The sequence below is a fragment of the Xenopus laevis genome, chromosome 1S, assembly GCF_017654675.1.
Source record: "Xenopus laevis strain J_2021 chromosome 1S, Xenopus_laevis_v10.1, whole genome shotgun sequence".
NCBI lineage: Eukaryota > Metazoa > Chordata > Amphibia > Anura > Pipidae > Xenopus > Xenopus laevis.
The window spans coordinates 34,029,324-34,055,472 of NC_054372.1; the positions used below are offsets into that span (position 1 = coordinate 34,029,324).

The following is a 26,149-nucleotide window of genomic DNA, read 5'->3' on the forward strand; positions in this document are numbered from 1 at the left end:
GTTAAACTCGTTAGTGTAGAACGCAAAAAACCCCACAAATTAAACGTTTGAATCACTAAGTCTTTATTAAGAAATAACTTAACGAAACTTTGCTTGTGCTCCTCTTCAGAAAAGGCGATTCATTGTGTGGAGCTCGATTTCTCCTCCCTGTTTTTCTTATAGGAGATAGCCAGGCAGGAGAAATCGAGCACTGCATGATGGATCGTCGCCGCAATGCCTTTCCTGAAGAGCAGTGCAAGCGGAGTTTCGGGAAGTTATTTCTTAATAAAGTCTTAGAGATTTGAAAGTTTAATGTCTTTGTGGTTTTTTTTTCGTTCTACACGTAGGGGCCCATTTACTTAGTTCAAGTGAAGGAATAGAGGAAAAATAGTTAGAATTTCGAATGGTTGAATATGGCTACTTCGACCATCGAATGGGCTACTTCGACCTTCGAATCGAACGATTCGAACTAAAAATCGTTCGACTATTCGACCTTTCGATAGTCAAGTACTGTCTCTTTAAAAAATTCTTTGACCCCCTAGTTCGCCACCTAAAACCTACCGAGGCCAATGTTAGCCTATGGGGAATGTCCACATAGGCTTCCTAACAATTTCCTGATCGAAGGAATATCGAAGGATTTAATCGTTCGATTGAATGATTATTCCTTTGATCGTAGGAATAGCGCAAAATCATTCGACTTTGATATTTTACTTCGACGGTCGAATATCGAGAGTTAATTAACCCTCGATATTCGACCCTAGGTAAATGTGCCCCTAACAAATTTTTGAATAAAAAGAAATGATGTTACTGATCCTTTAAGACTAATGTCACAGAGGGTGTGTAAACGATAAAAGTAGTCTTCCAACAGGACTGCCATGCATTGTTGCACTGCTGAGAAAATTGTATACATAGTATGACAGTTGCTGATACAGTACTTTTACAGTACTTTCTGTGTGGCTACAGAGAAAAGTGGTATTGGCAAATTAAAATGGTGTTGGCCTTTGGAGATCTCTTCCCTATTTTCCCAAGATAATACAACCAAGCAGGGACGTGTTAACCTGTGAAAAATATGACCAGTTAACGAGTGAAATATGTCCACCATATGGATTTACCTGGATGTTGTATGGGGACTTCATAATGTTAGTATTATAAACTTGAAATTAAAATTATGTTTTTTGAAAATGTGTGCAGTTGCACAGGAGTTACTAATACACTACAGGGCCAGGGAATTTGCATTTCATATAAACACACAACATTATTGACATTCTTACCCTCCTGTAAGGAAAAAGTTCATAATGACCGTGTTTATGTGGATTATTACCTGGTTGCTGAAGCCCACACAAAGTTTGGAAAAGCGGATTGGATGGGGGCAATCGGTCTTCAGATACACATGCATCTCAATAGGGGAATCAACATGAAAGCTCTGCGACAGAAACTTTGCCTTGCATTGCACTGAAACAGAAAACTGCATTATATTGCAACATGCAAAAGATAATCCTCATTCTGTCAAAATGGTTTGTAAATTTACCATAATTGGTTTGTCCAGTGCATCAAATGTGATATAAAGAGCATAATTTATAATTCAGCTCAATCTTTATTATAGCCCTCAGAATCTACTAAAAGCGGTCCATGGATGCTGGTGGGTATAGGGCAATAGATTTGACAGCCTTTATTAACATGTTCATGATATCCTCTTGCATTATTACAAACACTATTTCACTGGTGTCATATCTTATTATAAAAGATATCTTAAACTAAACTACCCTTAGCATTCATGGTGATGACACATGTTGGGGGAAGGATGTGCAGTGATGGGACAAGGGGTAGGCAGACAGAGAAGGTGAGTGACCCTCAACTGTTGCGCCCTAGGCACCTGCCTCTTCTGCCTACAACTACTTCCAGCCCTTGCTGCTGAACTACAACTCTTCATAATCTCGAACAGCAGCTGAAAACCTATGCAAAGGTTAAAATACATTATAATATTATTAAAGGGGTTGATCACCTCCTAACACTTGTTTTTCAGTTTAGTTAGTTTCGGATAGTTCTTTACTTTCTATTTATGAACATTTTTTCTAACATTGAAGTTTAAAGTTTTATTTTTCACCTTATGTCTTTCTGGAGCAGCTCTGGTAGTGGGGTCACCAACTCTTAACCGTTCTGAATACACAGTTGATATAAATTTTATCTTTGTCCCTGCTGAGCAAAATCCCTGAGTTTCATTAAAGGCAGTTGTTATAATTGATACAATAGTTGCTAATATTCCACGGTTGCTGCCGAGAAATTTATCAAATAATGTAGGAAATTGTAGCAGTTTAGAATACCAGCTGCCAGAGACAGGAAAATTAAACTTCAATTAAAATAAAAAAAAAATAAACAAGGAAAGCAACTAAAAAGGTCTGTTTCTGGTGAATAATCTAAAAACATCTGAAATGAAAAAAGTGTTTGAAACAACCCCTTTAAATGTCCTATATACACACACTACAAGCAGAGTGCAAACCTGCTTCAAACATTTCTCCCTGACAAGGCCAAAATCTTACAGACAACATAAAACGATGCTTACTTGTAGAGTAGCAAGAAAATTGAAACAAAATAGCAGTGTACCCGCAAGTTAATAAATGTAACAAATAAGTGTATCTATTGAGGAATTACAGAGAGGAATACATAGTAACTTCTGTATCACACTTGCAATCCTCCAGTTAACTAGTTCAGGTGCTGTAGTAATTAGTTACTTAAAACCAGGGGTGTCCAAACTTTTGTCTCAGCGGGCCACAGTGGAAAAAGAAAAAGTGTCTGGGGCCACACATGAAATACACAAACACGTTTGATTTGTAAAAGTAAAGGAAATACACAGAAAAGAACTACAATGCCAGTTGGATAACCAGATGGAGCTATACACTGGAATATGGGACACCTGGATATTAAATAGACTTATTATTATATTATTATTACTACTAACTGGGCAATGGGCAGAGTCCCCCCTTCTCCTATATCATTTGCGACATGACGTTTCCTCGGGAACCAAGCGTTTCAAGCTGGGCCGCATTCATATGCATCCTGGGCCGCATGTGGCCCTCGGGGCGCAGTTTGGACACCGCTGCTTAAAACTCAACTTTTATTAGTCTCACTAAAAAATTTTTACACTACAAAAACACATCATTGGGGATCCTCCTCAATGAAGCTGGACCATGTCCATAAAAAAATAGATTTTTGTACTTACCGTTAAATCCTTTTCTCTTGTCCTACATTGGGGGACACAGGCACCATGGGGATGAAGATCCAGTTGCTGGAGGAAGGACACTAAAGGGTTAAGAAAAGCTCCTCCTCCTGCTCTGGGCTTTATCCCCCTCCTACTTCCTCAATCTTCAGTTTTCAGTCCGAAGAAGTAGGGACACCCTATCCTAAGCCAAACAAAAAAGAGGAGCCCCTCCCCGAGACAGCTGTGCTGTGTTCCTATGCCTGAACAAGGCAACAGTAACTAGAATGAACAATAAGAACTTTTGGAAGGTCATAACTAGAGGAAAATAAACCCTTCCTTATTTAACTTTTTTTTTTTTTTTTTTTTTGAAAAAACTGAGTAATTTACAGGGAGGGAAGGCCTGTGTCCCCCAATGTAGGACAAGAGAAAAGGATTTAACGGTAAGTACAAAAATCTATTTTTCTCTTGCCTAGATTGGGGGACACAGGCACCATGGGGACGTCCCAAAGCTACCCATGAGGGTGGGACTATCCTTCAGTGTTCAGGGACAACGGCCCGTAACACCTTTCTCCCGAAGCATGCTTCTGCTGAGGCGAATGTATGGACCTTGTAAAACCTAGAAAAAGTATGCAAAGAAGACCATACTGCCGCTCTACAAACCTGCTCTGCGGAAGCCTGATGTTTTATTGCCCAGGAAGTGCTGAGCGATCTGGTGGAATGAGCCTTGACACCGAATGGAGGAGGCTTTCCCTTGACATTGTAGGCCCTTAGAATGGCGGATTTTATCCATCTTGCAATTGTCGCCTTGGTAGCCCTGAGGCCTTTCCTCGGTCCTTCAGGTAAGATGAACAGGCTATCAACCTTTCTGATGTCCTTTGTGGCTGCAGAATAACATCTTAATGCACGTACTACATCCAGTGCATGGAGTTTTTGTTCCTTTGGAGTCTTCGGATCAGGACAGAAGGATGGCACAACTATGTCCTGGTTTAGGTGAAAGTCCGATACTACCTTGGGAAGAAAATCTGGTGTCGGTCTCAAAACCACCTTGTCCTTGTGAAAAATCATATACGGAGGCTTACAGGATAAGGCAGCCAGCTCTGAGACACGTCTAGCTGACGTGATTGCTAGTAGAAACACAACCTTGATAGTGAGAGTTGAAAGTGAAATGGTTTGTAGCGGCTCAAACGGGGTCTCTTGTAGTGCGGAGAGAACCAAGTTGAGATCCCAGGAATGAATAGGTTGGCGATAAGGAGGGGCAAGTCTTAGTGCTCCTTGAATGAATGTTTTCACATTTGGTCTTTGTGCTAGCTGCTGCTGAAAGAAGATAGAGAGGGCTGAAACCTGTACCTTGATTGAACTAAGAGCCAACCCCTTGTTTAATCCTTCCTGAAGGAATCGTAGTAGATTACTCTCATCCCAAATCTGCGGGTCCTTATGGTTGTTCTCACACCAGCCTATGAAAGTCCTCCATACCCTGTGATATATCCTGGCCGATACCGGCTTTCTAGCTCTCAACATCGTGGGTATAGCCTCAGGCGGAACGCCTGATCTGGATAGAATTAAGGCTTCAAGAGCCACGCCGTTAAACTCAGTCGAGGTGAATTCTGGTGGAATATGGGACCCTGATACAGAAGATCTGTCCTGTCTGGGAGATGAAATGGTGCGTCTGCTGCTAGTGTTACCAGATCCGTAAACCATGTGCGACGGGGCCAGTATGGGGCTACCAGGATGGTTGGTACCCCTTCTGCTCTTATCTTCTTTATGATCCTGGGAAGAAGAGCTAATGGCGGAAAGACGTACACCAATTGGAAATGCCAGGGTACTACTAGTGCGTCCACTGCGACAGCTAGTGGGTCTCTGCTTCTTGCAATGAAGACCTTCACCTTGTGATTGTACCGTGATGCCATCAGATCTACGTCTGGAGTTCCCCATCTTGCAACAATCATTTGGAAAACCTCTGGATGAAGGCTCCACTCTCCCTGATCTAACCTTTCCCTGCTGAGGTAGTCTCCATCTTGAAGTGGTACCTCTTGACATAATTGTTTAGTTCCTTGAGGTCCAGAACCGGACGGAAGGAGCCATCCTTCTTTGGAACTATGAACAGATTTGAGTAAAACCCCTGTCCCCTCTGCGTGGGTGGTACTGGTTCTACTACCCCGGAGGATGCAAGATTGTATAAGACCTCCCGGAAGGCCGATCTTTTTGGTTCTGATCTTGGGAATCTTGACATGAAGAACCTTCTTGGGGGGAGTTGGGAAAACTCTATGAGATAGCCCTGACCTATTAATTGAAGAACCCAGGTATCTTGAACTTTTTGTGACCACACCTCCCGAAAGCCGCTTAGACGACCGCCTATTCGGATGCCCTCGGGGGTGGGCACCCCTTCATGCGGAAGCGGGCTTGTCTTGGGAGCTCTTGTTTGCAGCTCTAGATGAGTTCCAGGTAGAGTTGTGTCTAGCTTGGAACTTAGGACGTCCTGGTGTTTGATGTTTTTCCGTCTGTGTCCTTTGCCTCTGACCTTGGGAGGGGCGAAAGGGACGAAAAAATGGCCTTCTTTTGAAGGTAGGTCGTTTTGATTTGTTTTGTGGGAGTAGAGTGCTTTTGCCACCCGTAGCCTGCGAAATAATCCTATCCAGTTCTGCTCCAAAGAGTTGTTTTCCTGAAAAGGGGAGACTGACTAGTGATCTCTTGGAAGTTAGGTCCGCTGACCAAGTCTTGAGCCATAGGAATCTTCTAGCCGCTACGGATTGGGCGGAAGCTCTAGCCACTAGCTTGGCTGCGTCCAGAGCCGCCTCGCATATATAAGTGTTTGCATCTGCAATTTGTGCCAAAATTAAATCTGTGGAAGGATCCTCGGATCCTATAAGTTGGGCTACGCGTTCCACCCAGACCTCCATCGCTCTGGATACCCATGCTGTAGCGAATATAGGTCTTAAAGCCCCACCTGCCGCCGTAAAGATGGCCTTGCAGAACCCTTCTAGTCGCTTATCAATAGGATCCTTGAATGACGCTGCATCTGCGACAGGAATAGTGGTTGCCCTTGACAAACGTGAAACTGGAGGATCTACAGCTGGTGGGGAACACCACAGGTCGACACATTCCTGAGGGAAGGGGTATGCCTGAGTGAATCGCCTGGAAATTTGGACCTTATGGTCTGGAGTCTTCCATTGTGCTTTGACTATTTCGTCAAGCTGCTCGTATGCTGGAAATACAGCGGATGACTTGCGTTGTCTCTTGAATAGATTTTTACTCGGTTCTGTACTGGCCGGGGAGTCCTCTAAATTTAACGTCTGAAGGACTGCCTGAATCAGGTTGTCCACCTCCTTTTGGGACCTGGGGGTGTCCTGATCAGTATCAGATTCCTCTTCGGAGAGAATCAAACCCTCTTCCCCTGAATATTCCTCCTGATCCTCTTGGGATGGTGGAGAAGGAGGCGGGCGTTTTGGGGCCCCTTGGTGTGTGTAAGAACTGTGTGGTTGGGTAGAAAGGTGTTCTAACACCTTATCAAGGGTCTCTGGTATCTTGGCCAGGTTTTGGAGACCTGCCAATGACAGAGTCAGCGCACGCACCAATTCTGAGTCAGTGCTCGTTTGGGTGATCGTGGCCGGCACAGGGCAGGGAGGTGGAGCTGCAGCTGTTTTGCAAGTTCCACACATGGGGTCAGCAGAAGCACCCGCAAATTTTTCTTTACAAGAAGAGCATGCCCAATAAGTGACAATTGAAGTGCGATTAGCGTGTGCCTTGGGCAGGGGCTGGTCTTGAGACCTGTTTGGCATAGTGACAGGGTTCCCTACCCCCTTGTGTGACATGGTAATTGCCCTTAAGTAAGCTTATCAAGCTAATACGGCCCCAAACTAATGAGCCTATGGAGCGCAGAAGAGGAGGAGAAGCAATTCCCCCCTCAGCGTCTAAGCACTTAGGCAACCTGTGGAAACAGGGGGAAATGTTAAAACAAGCCTAATAGTGTCACAGGCTCTTAGCGCCAAAATGAGGTACCTGTACAGAAAAACGCGTCTCTCTGCGAACCGAGCGCCCGCCTGTGACTCCTGCGCAGCGTGTCCCAAAATGGCCGCCGGAAAGCGCGTCATATCAGACGCTGACTAGGCGTGCGTAGCGTACGTCCGCCTCAAACACCTAACCAAGATGGCCGCCGAACTTTCAATATGGAGCGGAGAAACGCGCACAAGGTGAGAAGAGAACCCACGCTGCGCACTGCCCTAGAACACCGCTAGAAGGTAGGAAGGGCTGCAACAGGCATGCTATAGGCGAATAAGGATAGAGCCACAGAAAAAAACTGGCAGAATAAGAATAAGAGAAGGGGAGGGTAGGGGTATATACTTACCACCTATGCCAGCCGACAGTGCCCAAAACACACACACACACCCTTGTTCCGGCAGCTGGTGCAGCCTCCGTGGAGCGGGAACCAGCCGCCCAGGGGTGGAGGAGGAAGCTCTCCAGCCTGCAGACCTCCGTAGAGCGGGAAGGCAAATGGCACCTGGATGGGGGGGGGGAAACCCCTGGCTGGAGAGGCACTGGATAGTAAAAATCACAGACCCCTGTTGTGGCTATGGCCCTTAGACCACTGCTTCAGCCACTCCGTGTCCGTCCTCCTTCTGAGGACACTAAAGAAAAACTGAAGATTGAGGAAGTAGGAGGGGGATAAAGCCCAGAGCAGGAGGAGGAGCTTTTCTTAACCCTTTAGTGTCCTTCCTCCAGCAACTGGATCTTCATCCCCATGGTGCCTGTGTCCCCCAATCTAGGCAAGAGAAATACATATAACTTAAAAACACACAGGTGGACAAGTGGGGAAATGGTGTGCTGATATACATTCAGCCACTATCTATACAAGTGTAGTCACTTATGGGGTATATTTAAATTGCCCCCTTGCTCGTGTCTATATACAGACAAATAGTAAGACACCCAGTATTAGTTCTGGTAATTGCTAGTTAATTCTAGAATGCCACAAGTCAATGGCTCTACTTTTTAGCCAAAGAACAATTGTGCCTTATAGTAACCAAACGTGAAGATTTGCAACCGAAATTACACTACCCAGTAAGTAGTCAGGTCATTAGCTTAGACCGCCCACCCAGACCACCCTTCCATTAGTTTCCCAGAGTGATTCTGCCTAGCTACGTAGGGAGCAGATAGGAGCTAGTCCCCCACAGTCCACCTATGCCTCCCAACGCGTTTCACCGGAAAACCAGCTTCTTCAGGGGCATAAGTCAACATAAAACTTTATAGGTTGCCCTTCGCTATATACTTACCAAATGGTACAAATTCTTGCACCTCAATGGTAAACAAGTTGCTTCCTGCCAAGGAAACCCTATCCGCCCACAGCCTTTGTGCTGTCTTCACCATGGAGACATCACACTCAGGTTCAGGTTCTGGACTCTCATTCTGAATAGAAATAGAAGAATAAGATGAAATATTAACACTTCTAATATACCACTGCAACGTCACAGACCAGCAACATAATATTTAACGCACCATTAACACCTTAATTAAATTCTTCTCGATTCTTGACTTCTGGTCCTCTTTCAGGGTTGATGCTGTTTGTAGGCAGAAGACAATAGTCAAAAATACGTAAACACAACATAAAGAACCTACCATTAACTAGCAAACAGGAAAACTTTCCCAAAGCAAGTAACTTAAAGGGGTTGTTCGCCTTCTGATCTGTTTTCAGATAGATCACCAGAAATAATGACTTTTTCCAGTTACATTCTATTTTCTATGTGTCACAGTTTTTTTGTAAGTTTCCTTTTTCACCTTCTAAAGCAGCTCTGGGAGGGGGGTCACCGACCCTTGCAAAATTGTAACAGTTTAGAGTCTGCACCTGAATTACTGAGCTGCCAGACTGATACACCAGGCTCGAACATTCAACTTTAAACTTAGATTTTGGGAAAAAAGTAAAAAATTAATAAATAATGGAAAGTAATTGAAAAAAGTCTTTATTTTTGGGGAACAGTCTGAAAACATCTGAACTGAAAAAAAGTGTTCAAACACTTTTTTTCAGTTTTGTTGTCTTCAGATAGATCAGCAGAAATAAAGACTTTTTGCATTCACTTTCTATTTGTGACCATTTTTCTAATACTTAAGTGTAAAGTTTCATATTTCACCATCAAAGGCAGCTCTGGGAGGGGGGGGGGGTCGCCGACTCTTTAACTGTTCTAAATTGAAATGTTTAGTTGATACATTTGTTATCTTTGTCCCTGCTGAGCAGAATCCCTGAGTTTTATTACAGGCAGCTGTTAGAATTGATACAATAGTTGCTAATACTCCACAGATACTGCTGAGAAATGTATCAAACCAAAGTAGCTCCTGGATCACTGAGCTGCCAGACTGTAATGCCAGAGACAAGAACATTCAATTTTAAAGGAACAGTTCAGTGTAATAATAAAAACTGGTTAAATAAATAGACAGTGCAAAATAAAAAATATTTCTAATATAGTTAGTTAGCCAACAATGTATAAAGACTGGAGTGATTGGATGTGTAACATAATAGCCAGAACACTACTTCCTGCTTTTCAGCTCTCTAACTCTGAGTTAGTCAGTGACTTGAAGGGAGGGCACTTGGGACATAACTGTTCAGTGAGTTTGCAATTGATCCTCAGCATTCAGCTCAGATTCAAAAGCAACAGATATAACCCATGTGCCCCCCTCAAGTCTCTGATTGGTTACTGCCTGGTAACCAATCAGTGGAAACCAAGAGAGCTGAAAAGCAGGAAGTATTGTTCTGGTTATTATGTTAGACATCCAGTCACTCCAGCCTTTATACATTACATTTTTGGCTAACTAACTATATTAGAAACATTTTTTATTTTGCACAGCCTATTTATTTAACCAGTTTTTATTTTTACACTGAACAATTCCTTCTTCAATTCCAAGTCTTTGTTTATGGTGAACAAAATTGAAAACAACTTGGACCTGCTTATAAGCTATGAAGAGATATATATGTAAGAAGGTGGAATCTAGGAAAAAACATATTGCAGAAATATATCTGCATTTACTAAAATATAGAAGGCTGGAGTATTAGGTTGAGTCCAGTACATGAAAATAGTAATAAGGATTATCACAACAAAGAATTTAGACACATGACTCTGATGATGGCAGAAACACATTGGAAAATGTACCTTTTTGTTAAATCATTTATTTTTGCATATTTTAAGTGCCCTTGCTGTCTTTATTTTATGAAGGCAAGTTCAGATAATCTGAACACTCAAGGCAATTTCTAAATATCTCCAATTACATAAAAATTGTCAGTGTGTCAGATAAGCAACTAACAGTTGCATTCCTGCCAAGTTTTGCATCCATATGTATAAAAGGTAGTGGCTTGTTCACTGGTTTAAAACAAGTGATTAGGTAGCTGGGTTTCTGCAAAGCAATAACAATAGCTGCTTGGAACAATGGATTTGATTTTGTAATGCTGAACATGGTACCTCTTCCGAGCAGCTCCAGGGAATAGGTAATATAATCTTTCAGCTGTGCCATGAGATATGCACATTTAAGGGCAGTTGTCAGAATAGAAGTGAGCAGGGTCCACCATCTCTCACTGCGATAGTCACACATAACATAGTCCAACAGCCTATAAGAATGACAATTTAAATATATAAATATATCTATATACACACACACACACGTATAAAGGCAGAACATTAGCAATAAGTAGAATATGAACAAATAGAGAAGTAACATAAATAGAAGATATATATATATATATATATATATATGTTAATTTTAAGTGCACAGATTATTTCTCCTCCGTATATATTTATGTGGGTGGGGAAATATGCACTGTGGACATCAAGGACTGAACCCCTAGTAAGTCAAACACTAAGGGGCAAATTTACTTACCTTCGAAGTTGCGACCAGCGTTGGCTTTGCCGCACTTTGCCATGCGTAGATTTGCCAGGGCTGCGCAAATCCACGAGGACTCAAAGTTGCGCACAAAAGTTACCGATCGTTTGCGAAGTTGCGCTAGCGATGGCAAATTTGCATGCAGTTAAAGTACAATGGCCGTATAAGCAGCAGCAAACTCATTACACTATACAAGGCCAGGGAACCTTAATAAATGTGTTCTAATGCCCTACACATGTGCCGACACTATAGTTTAGGTGCCATATGTTATCAAATGTAGGGGGTAAAAAAATTTTGATCTTTTTCAGCCTATCACCCTATAAAAAGTAAAAGACGCCAGCGTTTTTTTTGGGACCATCCCTATCTACTCTATTGCACTTCGCCTAGTTGCGAAGTAAAGTCTGGCGCAAGTGGTAACGTTCAAGAAAATCCGCAACTTAGTGAATTAGCGTAGTTACGTCCCTTCACCAGAGCGCAACTTTGCCTGCCGTAAGGGTGCGAAGTAGCGTTAGAGTAGGTCTACTTCGCTAGCGAATTTATGCCAGCACCCGTTAGTAAATCGGCGAAGTGGCAAAATGACGTCACGCTGGCGAATTTTCGCTAGCGTTAGCCAATTCGCTCTTTAGTAAATTTGCCCCTAACATTTCACTATTCAAATTTCTATACAGAATGCCACAGAGGTGGCAAATACTATACCGCTAATATGTGTAAATGCAAAGAAAGACTAAACAGTGTGGACTATAAACTATGAATTACTTATTTATATGGACTATAACATGAACTACTTATTTATATGGACTATAAGCTATGAACTACTTATATATATGGACTATAAGCTGAACTACTTATATATATGGACTATAAGCTGAACTACTTATTTATATGGACTATAAGCTATGAACTACAGTGGCGTAACTACTGGGGGAGCAGGGGGTGCGATTCAGGGCCCCCCGGCAGCTTATGCGCCAGGGCCCGCCCCCTTCTAGTTATGTCACTGATGAACTACTTATATAGATGAACTATAAGCTATGAAGTACAAGCTATGAACTACTTATTATATATAGACTATAAGCTATGAACTAATTTATATGGACTATAAGCTATGAACTACTTATTTATATGGGGCAGATCCTCATTACACAGTTTGATCAGCTGTTTCTCTGAGGTACGTGTGTGCTGTATTTTACCAAGTTATATCTCACACAAGAGTTATGGCTGCTAAGAAGACATTGCTACATATCTCTCTAGTAACAGTTTTAAAGTCAGACCAAGTTTTTCTTTTACCACAAATTAACATATTCATCCACTTATTACTTACTTTAGTGCTTTGGTGTAGTCTTTAGCATGGTAATATTCTTCTCCCATCTGAACCACTAGAAGCAAAACCAAGCATATCTATTTATATATAGTATTCTTTACTCAATAAACATTTAGGCAGGGGGAAAGAATAAGAGAAATCCCTCTGAAGAAAGAACACAATTGAATAGTTAGATATCAAGAGTTTCACAGAGGGGCTTTGGCATATATAAATAATTGCATTGAGGACCCTTATATATTACAATGTGCATAATGTAGATGAGTAGTCCAAGCAGAAATAATAGCCTTTGCGATTACCATGGACAGCCTGAATGTACTTACTGAGGTGGCTCTTCATCCTGGGACACTTGTACTTCTTAAACTGTGCTACAGCATTACTCAAAAGGCTAATAATGAGCTCCTGGAAAAAAACAAATAGCAGAAAAATAAGTTTCAAACGAGAACCCCAAGCATAGCAGCTTTAATAAATGAACAAGGTTTTACCGAATGTATGACTCCACTTTCTCTTAATTGAAGTGCAAGAATTCCAGCCTTCTCCTTTTCTGGGTCTGACAAATCAAAACCTGCAAAGAGAAAAAACTTCCATTACATAGTTCAACATATTCACCAACCTACCACAATCCAGAGGGAAATATAAGTAATGTATATTCAAAATGCACAATTAATCCTAAAGTATTCGTTGAGAGAAATGATTATGCTACAACAGTGTTTCTAAAACTATGAGATTATTAACATTTCCAATGACACCTAGTATTCAGATATTATGTATAAGATTTATAATATAGTTTGTTCTAATTCACATTTTGATAAAAATGGCTCTAAATATTCTATACAAGTTTTTATACACAATCAAACCTTCTTTCTGCCTTTATATGTAAAAATAAGGTATACTATCCGATAGGAGGTGCATAATGCTGGCTCTGCTGAAATCACAAGCTTCCTTATTGTCGCAGCAAAAAAAAGAAACAACGGCACACTTCACTCAATGCTTCTACAAAAACTCCAAGGTCTCTTTTTTTAAGGTGAGATCCCAGCAAGTGCACTTGATTAAGGGGCTTGCCTCCAAAAGTTTGCTGGGCTCTCACCTTAAAGGAACAGAAACACCAAAAAATGTAAGTGTTTTAAAGTAATGAAAATATCATGTAGTGTTGCCCTGCACTGGTAAAACTGATCCGTTTGCTTCAGAAACACTACTTTCTTAAGCAAACACAGTAGTTTTACTGTGTGCCTTTGTTTCTATACAAGTTTCTATTTCCCCTTTGACTATGCCCCTATGACTACAATCCGTTGTCTATGACTACAATTACTGCTCCAAACCACAGCTTAGCATGCTTTCACTTCTCACACTATTAAACTGGAGCTATGGATTGATGCTGAGCAACCAAAGTACACCTGAATTCAGTTACATTTAAAGCAGATGTACAGGGCTCCCTTGTGCTCCCCAAAACTGTGCTATCTTGAGGTGGAGACCACAGCCTGTACACGCCATTAACAGAAGACTGGCAGAAGTTATCTGTCCAAGAGCCAAAGGGGCACACTTTTGCACCCCTTGTTCAGGTTAAATTATTTTGCACTGAGTGATCTATATGCTGAATGAAAGAGGTCAGGTCAATGCCTATGGAGTAAAACCAATAAAATGTACTCAAACAAATCCTTGTTTAAGATATTATAATTTGACAAATAAGTCAGGTATCTGATTTAGCTATATATTCTAGTCCCCATTTCTTATTGTTGGACTGCTTTTAAGTGTAATTTTGTAACTTGGCCTAGATTACTTTTTGCACCACATAAATATCAGTAGAAACTGTTGTATAGCACCATAGTAACTCACTAAGGATGCCTTGCCGCCAGGATCTCTGTCCATAGAAATCAAGAACTCCATTGACCGTCTCAAGTGGATCAGGATTTGGATATGCAACAGAAGGCTAGCATGAACAAAAACATTTAATTAAAAAGAAATTGCAAATAAGAGAGATTCCAACGAGTATCAATTAAGACACAAATTACAATATCTAAAAATATATGATTTGGCCAGAGACCAATGCCTTATAACTAGGGATGCACCGAATACACTATTTTGGATTGGCAGAACTCCCGTATCCTTCGCAAAAGATGTGGCAGAATACTGAAATGAATCCTAATTTGCATATGCAAATTAGGGGTGGGAATCCTGCTAAATAAGGCCGAATCCCAAACCGAATCCAGGATTCGGTGCATCCCTACTTATAACCTCTCTACCCTTAATTAAATCTTGCCCTGGCAATAGTGTTCAGTGTTACTTAGGGCTCATTAGTAAATGCAATATGTATAGTCCAACCAGTTGTAGAAATCCTGGCATAAATTTAAGATTAAGAAAATCAACTGGTCTTAATATAAATCGTTGATAATATAATAACATTTTCCCTGAGCTACATGGATGATTTTTTCCCCCCTTATGAGGCAGTGAAACATAAGACAAGAGTTAATTTCATTTCATATACATTCTTATATTCTGCTGATGAGTTGTAGAAAGCTGAAGTTAATGAGAATAAATAACTGCTGTACTTACCTCATGATTGCAGAGTTGAGCAGCAAGCTGTTTGCGCTCCTGTGCATAGTAAGCTGCCTGCTGATAGTAAAATCCAGGATTTTGTGTCTGAATTGCATTTAGGCCCAGCTTTATAGCTTCATCAAATATATCTCCAAATGCCTGGAACCTGGAATTAGTTTCTTTAGATCAGCACTCAAGTTTCCAGCCTGGTTTCAAAAGCAACCTGAGCAAGATAGGTGGCATCCCAGTGAATAGTTTCTCTTATACTCTAGGCATAGACCAACCCTTCTCCACAGTTGGTCTATGCCTAGAATTTATATGGGTCCTTACACCCCTCCTTTTTAAGTAATTTTTCGATCCCCAAAACTTCGCTAAGATTTCATGCTAAATTTTGGCCAATCTCCAGCTTTTACCTGCCTGTGCTTAACATGGCACTTGTGAAAAATCCCATAGTCTCAGTGAAAATTCATATTGCTGGTTACTAAACACTACTAATAAATATGTAAAATAAATAAAAAGATATACGGATATACAGATATGTCGGGCTTATTTTGGGACAGTTCTAGCACCAATTAGCCTGCCATGAATCCTTTTGCGACAACTATTGCACTTCCTTGTAATATACACTTGCCTGTTGCATGCACAGTTGGCAAAGCCTTTGGTCTACAATCTAGTCCAAAGCTGGGACTTTCTATTCTACTATTTCTAAGGAATTAACCGGTATCTGAATGTGGTCACCTACTGTTTAGACATCCAGGCTGCATGCTCAAATGACAGCTCAGCACTACCAATTTTCTTCTTACATAAATCAATGTGCTTCCTGAACTGTGCAATGGCATCAAGTGGAGTGTTGTGCTGGAAACACAGGCGGCATATCTATAGTGCAAAAAAAGAAAAAAAAATCATGGGCAGTTATGTACAGTCACACCACAGTTTTCTTAAAATAATTTTCTTAAGTCTATGTTTGTGTTACCCTGTGCTATATTTGTCTGTTTTAGTATATCTAGACAAGTGGCCAATCAGTTATTGCTAAAATAATCCTTGAAACACTGAACTGCAATTTAAGTATGGCTGTAGAGCAGAAGTGAAGCAGAAATGCAATGCATAAAATTACATTATTTTGCAATATGCATTGAATGTGTGGTAAAAAGTGAGTTTTAGAAGAACAGATTTAGTTGGAGTGAAAGGTAAAAAAAATGTGAATAAACCTTGCTGTGGGCAATGCAGAGTGCTGTGTATTGTAAACTCATTCTGTCAGGTATACAAAAGATATTTGGGTAGGCCTCTCACCTTGTAGTTTATAAAACCAGCCATAGTTTTTATCTCCAGCATATTTGTTTCATGAGACCTGAGTTCATGAACCAGATTGTAAGCTGTCCTGTAGTTTCTAAACATGAGAGAAAAGTATAAAAGATACAATTAGTTTAAGCTGAGCCTTCAAAGCAAGCAATTGGCAGAACAGTAAAGTTTATTTCAATAAGCGGATCCTCCTCTAGGGTTTTTCTCGCCAGTGGAGAAATCATTGTAATTGCTAGTAGGTTTCTGTTCAAATGTATCTAACCGTAAGATATCATTATATAAAGCTTGGTTCATGTACTACTGAACCAATCCATGAGAAAATAAATCTCAAAAATGTGTATTTTCACTTTATTTTTGATTTTTATATAGAAAATAAAACAAATTTCTTACTTCAAGGCATTCTGTGTATCCTGCTTTAGCTCACTGAAGAATGCGATTTTGAACTGATGTCTTACAAACAACAGCTGTAATTACAGATTGCAGAAATGCAGAAGAAAGTCATGTAAATAAATGATTTAAATGTAAATTCAGTAACAAGGGTTCAATACTACAGTGGTTTGCACCACAGACAGACTGTCAGAACAGTGCCACATTGGTCTCTGTGCATATTTTCATGGTGAGGCAATTGATACAATATTGTATAGTATCCCAAACATACAATTAAAGGAACAGTTCAGTGTAAAAATAAAAACTAGGTAAACAGATAGTCCATGCAAAATAAAAAATGGTTCTAATATAGTTAGTCAAAAATGTAATGTATAAAGGCTGGAGTGACTGGATGTACACAACACAATAGCCAGAACACTACTCCCTGCTTTGCAGCTCTCTAACTCTGAGTAAAGGTGGCCATACACGGAGAGATCCACTCGTTTGACGATGTCTCCAAACGAGCGGATCGCTCCCAGATATGCCCACCTTGAGGTCGGTGATATCGGGCTCATCTGATCAAGGGTCCTAGGGCCCAACGATCAGATCACAACGAAGGGTAACGGGTGGTTGGATTGCGGGACTGCATCAACGAACAGATGCGGCCGCGATCCAACAGGATTTTTAGTCCTGTCCGATCGACATCTGCCCGACTTTCGGCCAGATATCAATTGGGAAAGCCCGTCGGAGGGCCCTACACGCGGGGTGATAAAAGCTGCCGACTCGGTCGGTCGGCAGCTTTTATCAGCCCGTGTATGGCCAGCTTTAGTCAGCGACTTTAAGAGGGGCCACATAGGACATAACTGTTCAGTGAGTTTGCATTTGATCCTTAGCATGCAGCTCAGATTCAAAAGCAAACTGTTATGACCCATGCGCCCCCCTCCCCTCAAGCCCCTAATTGGTTACTGACATTTTTTATTTTGCACAGCCTATTTACCCAGTTTTTTTTTTTATATACTGAACTGTTCCTTTAATACAGTGCGTATTGCTCAGGCCATTAATACAGTGCCATCACCACTGAGAGGTCAGCAATAATAAAGTGCATTGCTAAACATTAAGACAAGCCAGAGATCATTTATGAAGTATAAAGGAACAGAAAAAGGATGGAGCACCGTGAGAATTCAGTAAAATGTTAAAAAAATAAAGATTTTATTCAGTAGACATATAAAAACAGGTTACAGCAGCAATAAACCCCTGGCTGCCCGCTTAACGCGTTTCGTGGCGTCCTGCCACTTCATCAGAAGCATAAAGTATAAAGAATCATTTAACATACTACATTTCAGACTTCAGAGTCCAGCAGATTTTTGTGGATGTGATCCAGTCACTGGATGTTTTATTCTTTTTGTTTAGCTACTTCTAGCACCTTAGGAATGGACAAACCACGTGCTGCCAGCCTTTTTTCACCAGGGCCTTACCTCTTACAGTATTATAGTTAAAGTCCAAGCTCCAACCACTACCTAAATTATGTCTACATATCTCTGAAAACTTTTATTTATGTATGTAAAAACCACAAACTGATTCACAGAGAAATATCTCATTATTTCATTTTAAAAGTAGAGGTAACTGGCAATATAGTTGCTATAAAGAATTTACAGCAGCTTCCACCATGGTGAGACTCAAGTTTGAGCAGCACTGAGCTAAAACATACTAATGTCATTCTGAAAGACCATGAGCAGCATTAATGACTGTATAATAACAGGAGACAGACTTAGATCAACAAAAACATTTGGAGACGGGCAGACATAAAAATACAAAACAGACCGCCAACCACAAACACACCAGTCATTCTATATACGCACAGCTTGCACTATCACCATGCCACATTTGCTAGTAGGAGATTACTGGGAGAACAGAAGTAGTAAGGCCACATACGCCTCAGCTAAGTCAAAATCTATTTACAAAATATTCTGAAATCTGCATGAAGTCGCTCATGGTATTTTATACATGGATAAGAGAGTATACAGTGACAGCTTAAAATACACAGTTAAGTGCTTACTTGGTGGGTGGTTTTATTCAGGAACTCTTTGTGTGATTTTACTCTCCGGATTTCTGTATAGTAATAGGTTTGTGCATGTTCATAAAATGCATTCTCTAATCTAAAACAAATGACAAATAGATAAAAATATAAGCAAAAGAAAGGGAATATAAAAATGTAAGGTACTACTATGGTTGCATTATAGGAAATTACAATTACGCTATACATCAAGGATTTGTAACATGTGGACCTCCATCTGTTAAAGTAACAGTAACACCATAAATAAAAAATGTTTGAAAATAATGAAAATATCATGTACTGTTGTGCTGCAATTGTATAAATGGTGTGTTTTTTTTCAGAAATTCTACTATCGTTTATATAAACAAACTGCTGTGTAGCCATGGGGGGCAGTCATTCAAAGCTGAAAAAGGAGAAAAGGCACAGGATATGCAGCAGATAACAGATAAGCTCTGTAGTATACACATCCTATTTTTATGCAGAAAGGAGGCCAGTTTAATGTATGCAAACATTAAAATCAGATTATCAGACCTAATAATGTATCCAACAAGGTGATCAGTGTGTGGCAGTACAAACAGAGATTTGCCAGACAGGTCACAGGCATTGCACAAAGCAGCAGCCCTCTCTGAAGCAATCATGTCTTCCCCTGGTAATGAGAACACAAAGAAAATCTAGTTTACATGATATACATTGCTATAAAAATTGTAATTCCCTCTCTATTGGAAAGGAAAAATATAGCTCAACAAATAATACATTTAGACATGTTACGCTATTTGTTTCGACTTTCTTAGCAGCCCAGGGCCACTATAGCTCTCTAGGAATGAAAACAGTATCAATGTCTTTGCAGACACCCCATGTAGAACCCCATCTTATTTTCAGCTGTTTTACATTCCCATGCTTTGGGTTGCTTTTAATGGGGACCAACTCACACTAAACAGTATATATAAAACAAAATATTTAAGATATGACTAGCGCGCAATTCATTTAGTGTCACATTACATGGAAACATAAAACCCAGAGCGTTCTGGCATCAGATTTAATTATAAGCCCACAAGCATCAGCTACTATAACTGAAGTAACCTCATCTGCCGCTAATGCTTTTTATAATTTTCAGTGACACGTAAAGCTTAGCTACTAAACAGAAGCTCATACACATACTAAATAGCCATATTTTTTCAGCTGTAGGTCTCCGTTAAATATTTTCTTACTAGAATAGTGCATTTGAAATATTTTTAGGGATGCAGTGAATCCAGGATTCGGCTCGGGATTTGGCCAGGATGCAGCCTTTTTCAGCAGGATTCAGCCGAATCCTTGTGTCTGGCCGAACTGAATCTCAATCCTAATTTGCATATGTAAATTAGGGACGAGGAGAGAAGTCACATGACTTTTCATCATAAAACAAGGAAGTGAAAAAAAATGACTTTTTCCTTTACTGCACCTAATTTGCATTTGCAAATTATGATTCGATTGGTATTCGGTGAATCTTTCATAAAAGATTTGGGGATTTGGCCAAATCCCAAACAGTGGATTTGTTGCATCCCTAAATATTTTACACCAATTTTCTCCCATTTTAATATGCAGAATCAACACATAGATGAATTATTTCAGCTATGTGTAAGGGAAACAACTCTTTGCAGTTGGATTTTTATAATGTCTGGCTTTTAATTATTTAGCTTTTTGTTTAGTAGCTCTCCATTTTAAAATCTCAGCAGTTATCTAGTTGCTAGGATTCAAATTACCCTAGCAACTAGGTAGTGGTTTGAATGTGAAATAGTTGATGAGAAAGAAAAGTAGCCTTACAAAGCAATGATTTTTTGGAAGCCACAGTTAGTGAACCCCAGTTAAATTGTGGAAAGAGGAAGAAGAGGAAAGCAAATAACTGAAAAACAATGAACATTAAAAAATGAAGACCATGTTATAATGTCCTAAAAATGGCCATTCTGTAACATAACTAAAAGTTAATTTAAAGGTGAATTACACCATTAAAGCATATTGGGGATAAATAAGGAAGGCAAGCAAAATCATTTTGAAATACATAGCTTAATGAACTCTGCAAGTCATATGTAACCGGAAGCCACCACAAGGGAACGTTTAATTTAAAACGAACTCCAATTATAAGAAAAGGTGCATTTTTATTAAAAAATTACATATAAAACTTGGATACAGAAATGTAAGATGTTTTTTCGCACCTGGTGGTAAAGGAGTCTTTTTTTGAATTAAAACCACAGCAACTTTTGTGTTTCTCACTTGTAGGCTCTGCCTGAAAAAGAAACACAAAACATGGAATTAGCAAACTCAACATTCGTGGGATGCCCCTACTGTGGAAAATTGCAACTCTGGGTAGTGCAGTGTCTAGGTTGCCTGAGGTTTTTACTTTTTTTTTTTTAAATGTAATGTGATTATCAGCCCACACATAAAAGAGTACATCACAGGGCACCTAGGTTTATAAAGAAATATCTGTCAGTACAGCATTGCCTTACAGCCTTGCAGTGCTATAGTTTTTAGTGTGCTGGGGTCAGTGATCCCCATCTGAAAGCTGAATAGAGTCAGCAAAATATGGCAAATAATAAAAAAAAATTATAAAACAAACAATGAAGACCAATGCAAAGTTGCTAGGAATAGGGCATTCTATAACACACCAAAAGTTAAATAAAAGGCGAACCACACATTGAAAGGGTAAAGGAGTTTATTTATTTGTTGAGCCTGTGGTTTAAACTTGATCTTTCGTGCATTTACTTTTCAGCCAACATGGTTAGTCAGAAAGAAATATCAGGAAGCCCATTAGATATACTGTAGCAGTAAATGTAAGCAAGTAGCACCTCATTAATAAATTATCCACATTCCTGAAGGACTGCAATGTTAAAGTACATTGTAAATTGTACATTAAAGGAAAACTATACCCCCAAAATGAACACTTAAGCAACAGATAGTTCATATCATATTCAGTGGCATATTAAAGAATCTTACCAAACTGGAATATATATTTAAGTAAATATTGTCATTTTACATCTCTTGCCTTGAGCCACCATTTCGTGATGGTCTCTTTGCTGTCTCTAACTGTAACAGGAAGAAGTGTGGAAGCAAAAGACAGAACTCTGTCTGTTAATTGGCTCATGTGACATAACATGTATGGTTTGTTGGTATGTTTGTGAGTACAGTGAATCCTACGATCCCAGGGGGCGACCCTTATTTTTTAAAATGGCAATTTTCTATTTATGATTACCCAATGGCACATACTACTAGAAAAGTATATTATTATGAAAATGGTTTATTTACATGAAGCAGGATTTTACATATGAGCTGTTTTATGCAATATCTTTTTATAGAGACCTACATTGTTTGGGGGTATAGATTTCCTTTAATACAGGCATGCAATACCTTATCCAGAAACCAGTTATCCAGTTTAATATCCATAAAGAATGTCTTGTACTAGCATAGGTATATTTTACCTGACAATTTCAACTCTGGTTGCACATTCTGACTGCTTCTCCTTCCATTGGGCCTCGTCCCAATCAAGTTCATAAAACACCACAACCAAGGCAGGCACCAGATTTAGATGCTTGTTCATCCAGCCTGTCTTTAGAATTCCTTTTGGGATGTACCACTCATAAGATGTTCTCTAGACATGTTAAGAAGAGAATTTAACAAGAAAAAAACATTTGTTAGAGCAGTGCAGTCCAAATAGCTGCTGGGGTAGGGGGATGTCAGTCATCACACTGCTTTAAAGGATTTTTCAGTATAAAAATAAAAACTAGGTAAATAGATAGTATGTGCAAAATAAAAAATGTTTCTAATATAGTTAGTCAGCCAAAAATGTAATGTATATAGGCTGCAGTGACTGGATTTCTAACATTACAGAACACTACTTCCTGCTTTGCAGCTCCCTTGGTTTCCACTGATTGGTTACCAGACAGTAACCAAACAGTCACTTGAGGGGGGCCACATGGGCCATAACTGTTGCTTTTAAATCTGAGATACATGCTGAGGATCAATGGCAAACTCACTGAACAGTTATGTCCCATATGGTCCCCCTTCAAGTCGATTGAGAGTTAGTAGTAGTGTTATGGCTATTATGTTAGACATCCAGTCACTCCAGCCTTTATACATTACATTTTTGGCTTCCTGTCTATATTAGAAACATTTTTTATTTTCCACAGCCTATCTATTTACCTAGTTTTTATTTTTACACTGAATTGTGCCTTTAAAGAATTGTCGATAGAACTTGATTTCAGTCCCTTCTTAACAAACAATACACATGATATCTGGAGATTTCCTGGTACCATTACAGTAACAAAAAAAAAGCTACTATTTATACAATCAAAACATATATTGAAGGCAGTGCCCTTATGGATTGATATACAAAGGTGAATTTTATTTAAGAAACTCATTCATAAAAGCTGCAGTCTAAGTAACTGGGCTTGTGCCTCGGAGAGAATTGAATTCCCAACAGTCACTGCTAGTCATAAAGATTTGTATTTCACACTACCTTTGTTCTGCATTTTGGATACTCATGGTCACCAGGAAGAAACTTGAATGAGATGGGTACACGATCTGCCCTTCGGTTGGCACAGAAAGCATCCCAGATAGCTCTGTGAACTGCGTTAAAAGTTACATCTAAACCAGAAAGGGCCACAAAGGCCATAGGACGGCAGCATAACTCCACAGGAAAGTCCCACTGTGTAGGGCCCATCTTTGAACAGGAACACAAACTAGAAGATAAGTTTGCAAGAACAAAAATGCTTATTAGTGATATTTTAAAAAACAGGTTATTCAATATAATTACATTATGCTGATTAATGTGCACTACTATGTACCACAAAGATTATGTAGTATATTTTTTTTTTTTTTTAAAGACAGAGCCCTACTGACCACAGCTAATCGTATATTTAATGGCAAGATAAAGTAAAAATATCAGTGTTCTGACCAAGCTGTTTTAACCGGATGTATTGACCATCTGTTTTCCCACCACCCGGGTCCATTCAAGTCCCTCTATGTCTCCACATTGCGCAGCAAAAGAGAACTTTGTATAAAGAAGCCAGTAGGTCTGTATGCTGTATTTGTTAAAATGCACAGCCATATTGGCTTTTGTAAAAACTATTATTTTAGGGCTGAGGCCTAAAAAACGGGTTGTGCAAGCCAGAAGGAATTTACTGTTGTTGGCAGACATATATTGCCAGTCTTTAGGTTTTAAAGTCTTCCCTATAAGAGCCACCCCCTTTAAAGGAACAGCAACACCAAAAATATAATGCAGTGTTGCCCTGCACTGGTAAAACTGATCTGTTTGCTTCAGAAACACTACTATAGTTCATATAAACAAGCTGCTGAGTAGCAATGGCGGAAATTGAAAAAAGGCTATATGGCACAGGATAAATAGTGGATAACAGATAACATTATGTTCTATAGAGCTTATCTGCTATCTACCGTGTAACATTTCTCCTTTGAATAGTTGCCCCCATGGCTACACAGTAGCTTATTTATATAAACAACAGTAGTGTTTCTGAAGGAAACACAGCAGTTTTACTAGTGCAGGGCAACACTGCATTATATTTTTATAACTTTAAAAAAAAAATTATTTTTTGATGTCACTGGTCCTTTAATATACAATGGGTTAACCGGCCAAAGGTGGGCTGGACATCCAGGGATGTTTTAAGGAGCAGCAGGTGAAGGGGGTGAGTGAGATGGAACTCACGTGGTCATAACTTGCTGTTCACTGGGGAAAGAGATTCCCTGAAAGTTAGACTATTTACTCCATGCAGACTGAACACTATACTTGGCTGAAGTAAGCCATTTTGTATTTTTGGACTTGTGTTGCTGAATTCAAGTATATCTTTCTGTTGCCATTTTTTACTGCTGCTGGTAAAGGTCATTTGAGTTGGAAAATAAACGGATTGTTTTTCCTTCACTCTGGAGTGGCCTGCATTTATGGTGCAAATCCCAGTGTGATCCCCCACACTTCACAGTGTGTATGTGTCACACAAAGAATCTTCAAAATTAAAAAAGTATAGCATAATATGAACAACTTTAGACACAGTAATACTCGGTTCCAGTCTGAGATTCAAAATAGGCCTAGGCATTTCAAGTACACAGAGGCCCAAATAGCCCATGTGGTCCCACTAAATAGTGACTGTCTATGAAATCTTACAGCAGCCCCTCTGGTATTTGGAAGAATCCACAGTTCAGCTCTGGTCATATGTTGCTGAACTGATAAATGGGAAAGCAATTTCAGTGAGATTTCTTTGCTAGACTTTGGAGTGCAATGCAGTGACCTTTGTGATTCTGTTTACTAATACATTTAGGCGGGCACTCTATGGCTAACAAGGAACCCAGCATTACTGTGTTTATAGACTACAGCTCCCAGCAGCACATCCCAGCCATTTATACAGTGCAATGCTGGACAGCTGCAGTTCAGTGACAAGTGGGGGGATCTATGAAACGTGAGCACACATAATCTTTTATTTATATTGGATCAGCAAATTATGCAGGGCTTTCCATTCAGAGTAGCCAGGTTGGAGGTTTTCCAGTCAAATTGGGCTACTAATTTAAAGCCCAGGTGGGTTTTGAAAGTGCAAACTAGCCAAGTTAAGGATTTGGGTTACTTTTTTTTTCTTGCCCTAATGTGCCAAGCCTGCGTCTCCCAATGCATGTTGGGTAATCTAGTTTTTGTTTAACAATTTACCAACTACCAAGCTTAATGTAAGACTACAATACCCAGTATGCAATGGGACTGACTTGTCGAGAGTTACCAGATTTTGGGCTCTGTCCCCCAGTCTTCCATCCCATTGTTGCATTTTCCTGTGACTTTCCTCAATTTTAGACAATTTTGGGGCAAAACCCTGCTGGTCACTAAAATGTCTATTGGTTGACCCGTTTTCCCAATATTTATTGTATGTACTGTATTAGGGCCTTATGGCCACAAAAGGCGGTAAGAGTGTTTGTGTAGCACTACTTCTGAATACATTTAATTTTTAGACTTTTTTTTAGTTCACATGTTGCTGCTATTTTTGGGCTACTTGTGAAGTGCCTCTTGGCTAGTTTTGGGCTGCTTTTGTAGCTGACTTTGGCTGGTTTTGAAAATTAGACCTGGCAACCCTGTTTACATTGATAGATCAGAACAATAATAAGCAAAGCAGCAGAAAGGGTTCTTCAGTATCCGCAGTAACATATAGCTAGAGGCAGGCCTGGACTGGCAATCTGTGGGTTCTGGCAAATGCCAGAGGAGCTGCTATAAGGTCCCATAGAAAGTCAGTATTTAGTGGTCTGGTGGGGGCTGTTTGGGCCTCTATGTGGGCTGATTGGGCCTCTGTGTAGGTGAAATGCCAGGGCCTATTTTAATTCTCAGTCCAGACCTGGCTAGAGGCTCACACATTAGCAAAGAGCAAACACATGCTGTGTATTCCACTACAGAGAGAAAAATGGAGTCCAACTATTTCTTAATGTATTACCTGATCTGCCCAGTCACACGCGATGTAAAGCCCTAGCAACCCAGCCAATTGATCTTCACCCCGTCCCAGGTCCGACTAGCACAGGTACCATTCTACGCTGATACTAAATAGTA

The 26,149-nt window shown here is 40.0% G+C and overlaps 1 protein-coding gene across 1 annotated transcript; it reads right to left on the reverse strand.

Annotated features, from left to right (window-relative positions):
* Window positions 1-1,345: 1,345 nt before the first annotated feature.
* Window positions 1,346-26,087, reverse strand: trappc11.S (trafficking protein particle complex subunit 11 S homeolog; the record flags this gene model as incomplete). Its single annotated transcript, NM_001094974.1, is given in 19 exon segments — window positions 1,346-1,350; window positions 1,353-1,431; window positions 8,440-8,572; window positions 8,663-8,724; window positions 10,612-10,757; window positions 12,348-12,402; window positions 12,668-12,746; window positions 12,830-12,909; window positions 14,178-14,271; window positions 14,895-15,042; window positions 15,619-15,752; window positions 16,167-16,263; window positions 16,566-16,639; window positions 18,598-18,697; window positions 19,126-19,240; window positions 20,784-20,854; window positions 22,044-22,213; window positions 23,081-23,303; window positions 26,037-26,087. Coding segments are annotated over 18 exon segments (1,846 nt in total), but the record flags the coding sequence as incomplete, so codon positions are not given.
* Between the last annotated feature and the right edge of the window lie 62 nt (window positions 26,088-26,149).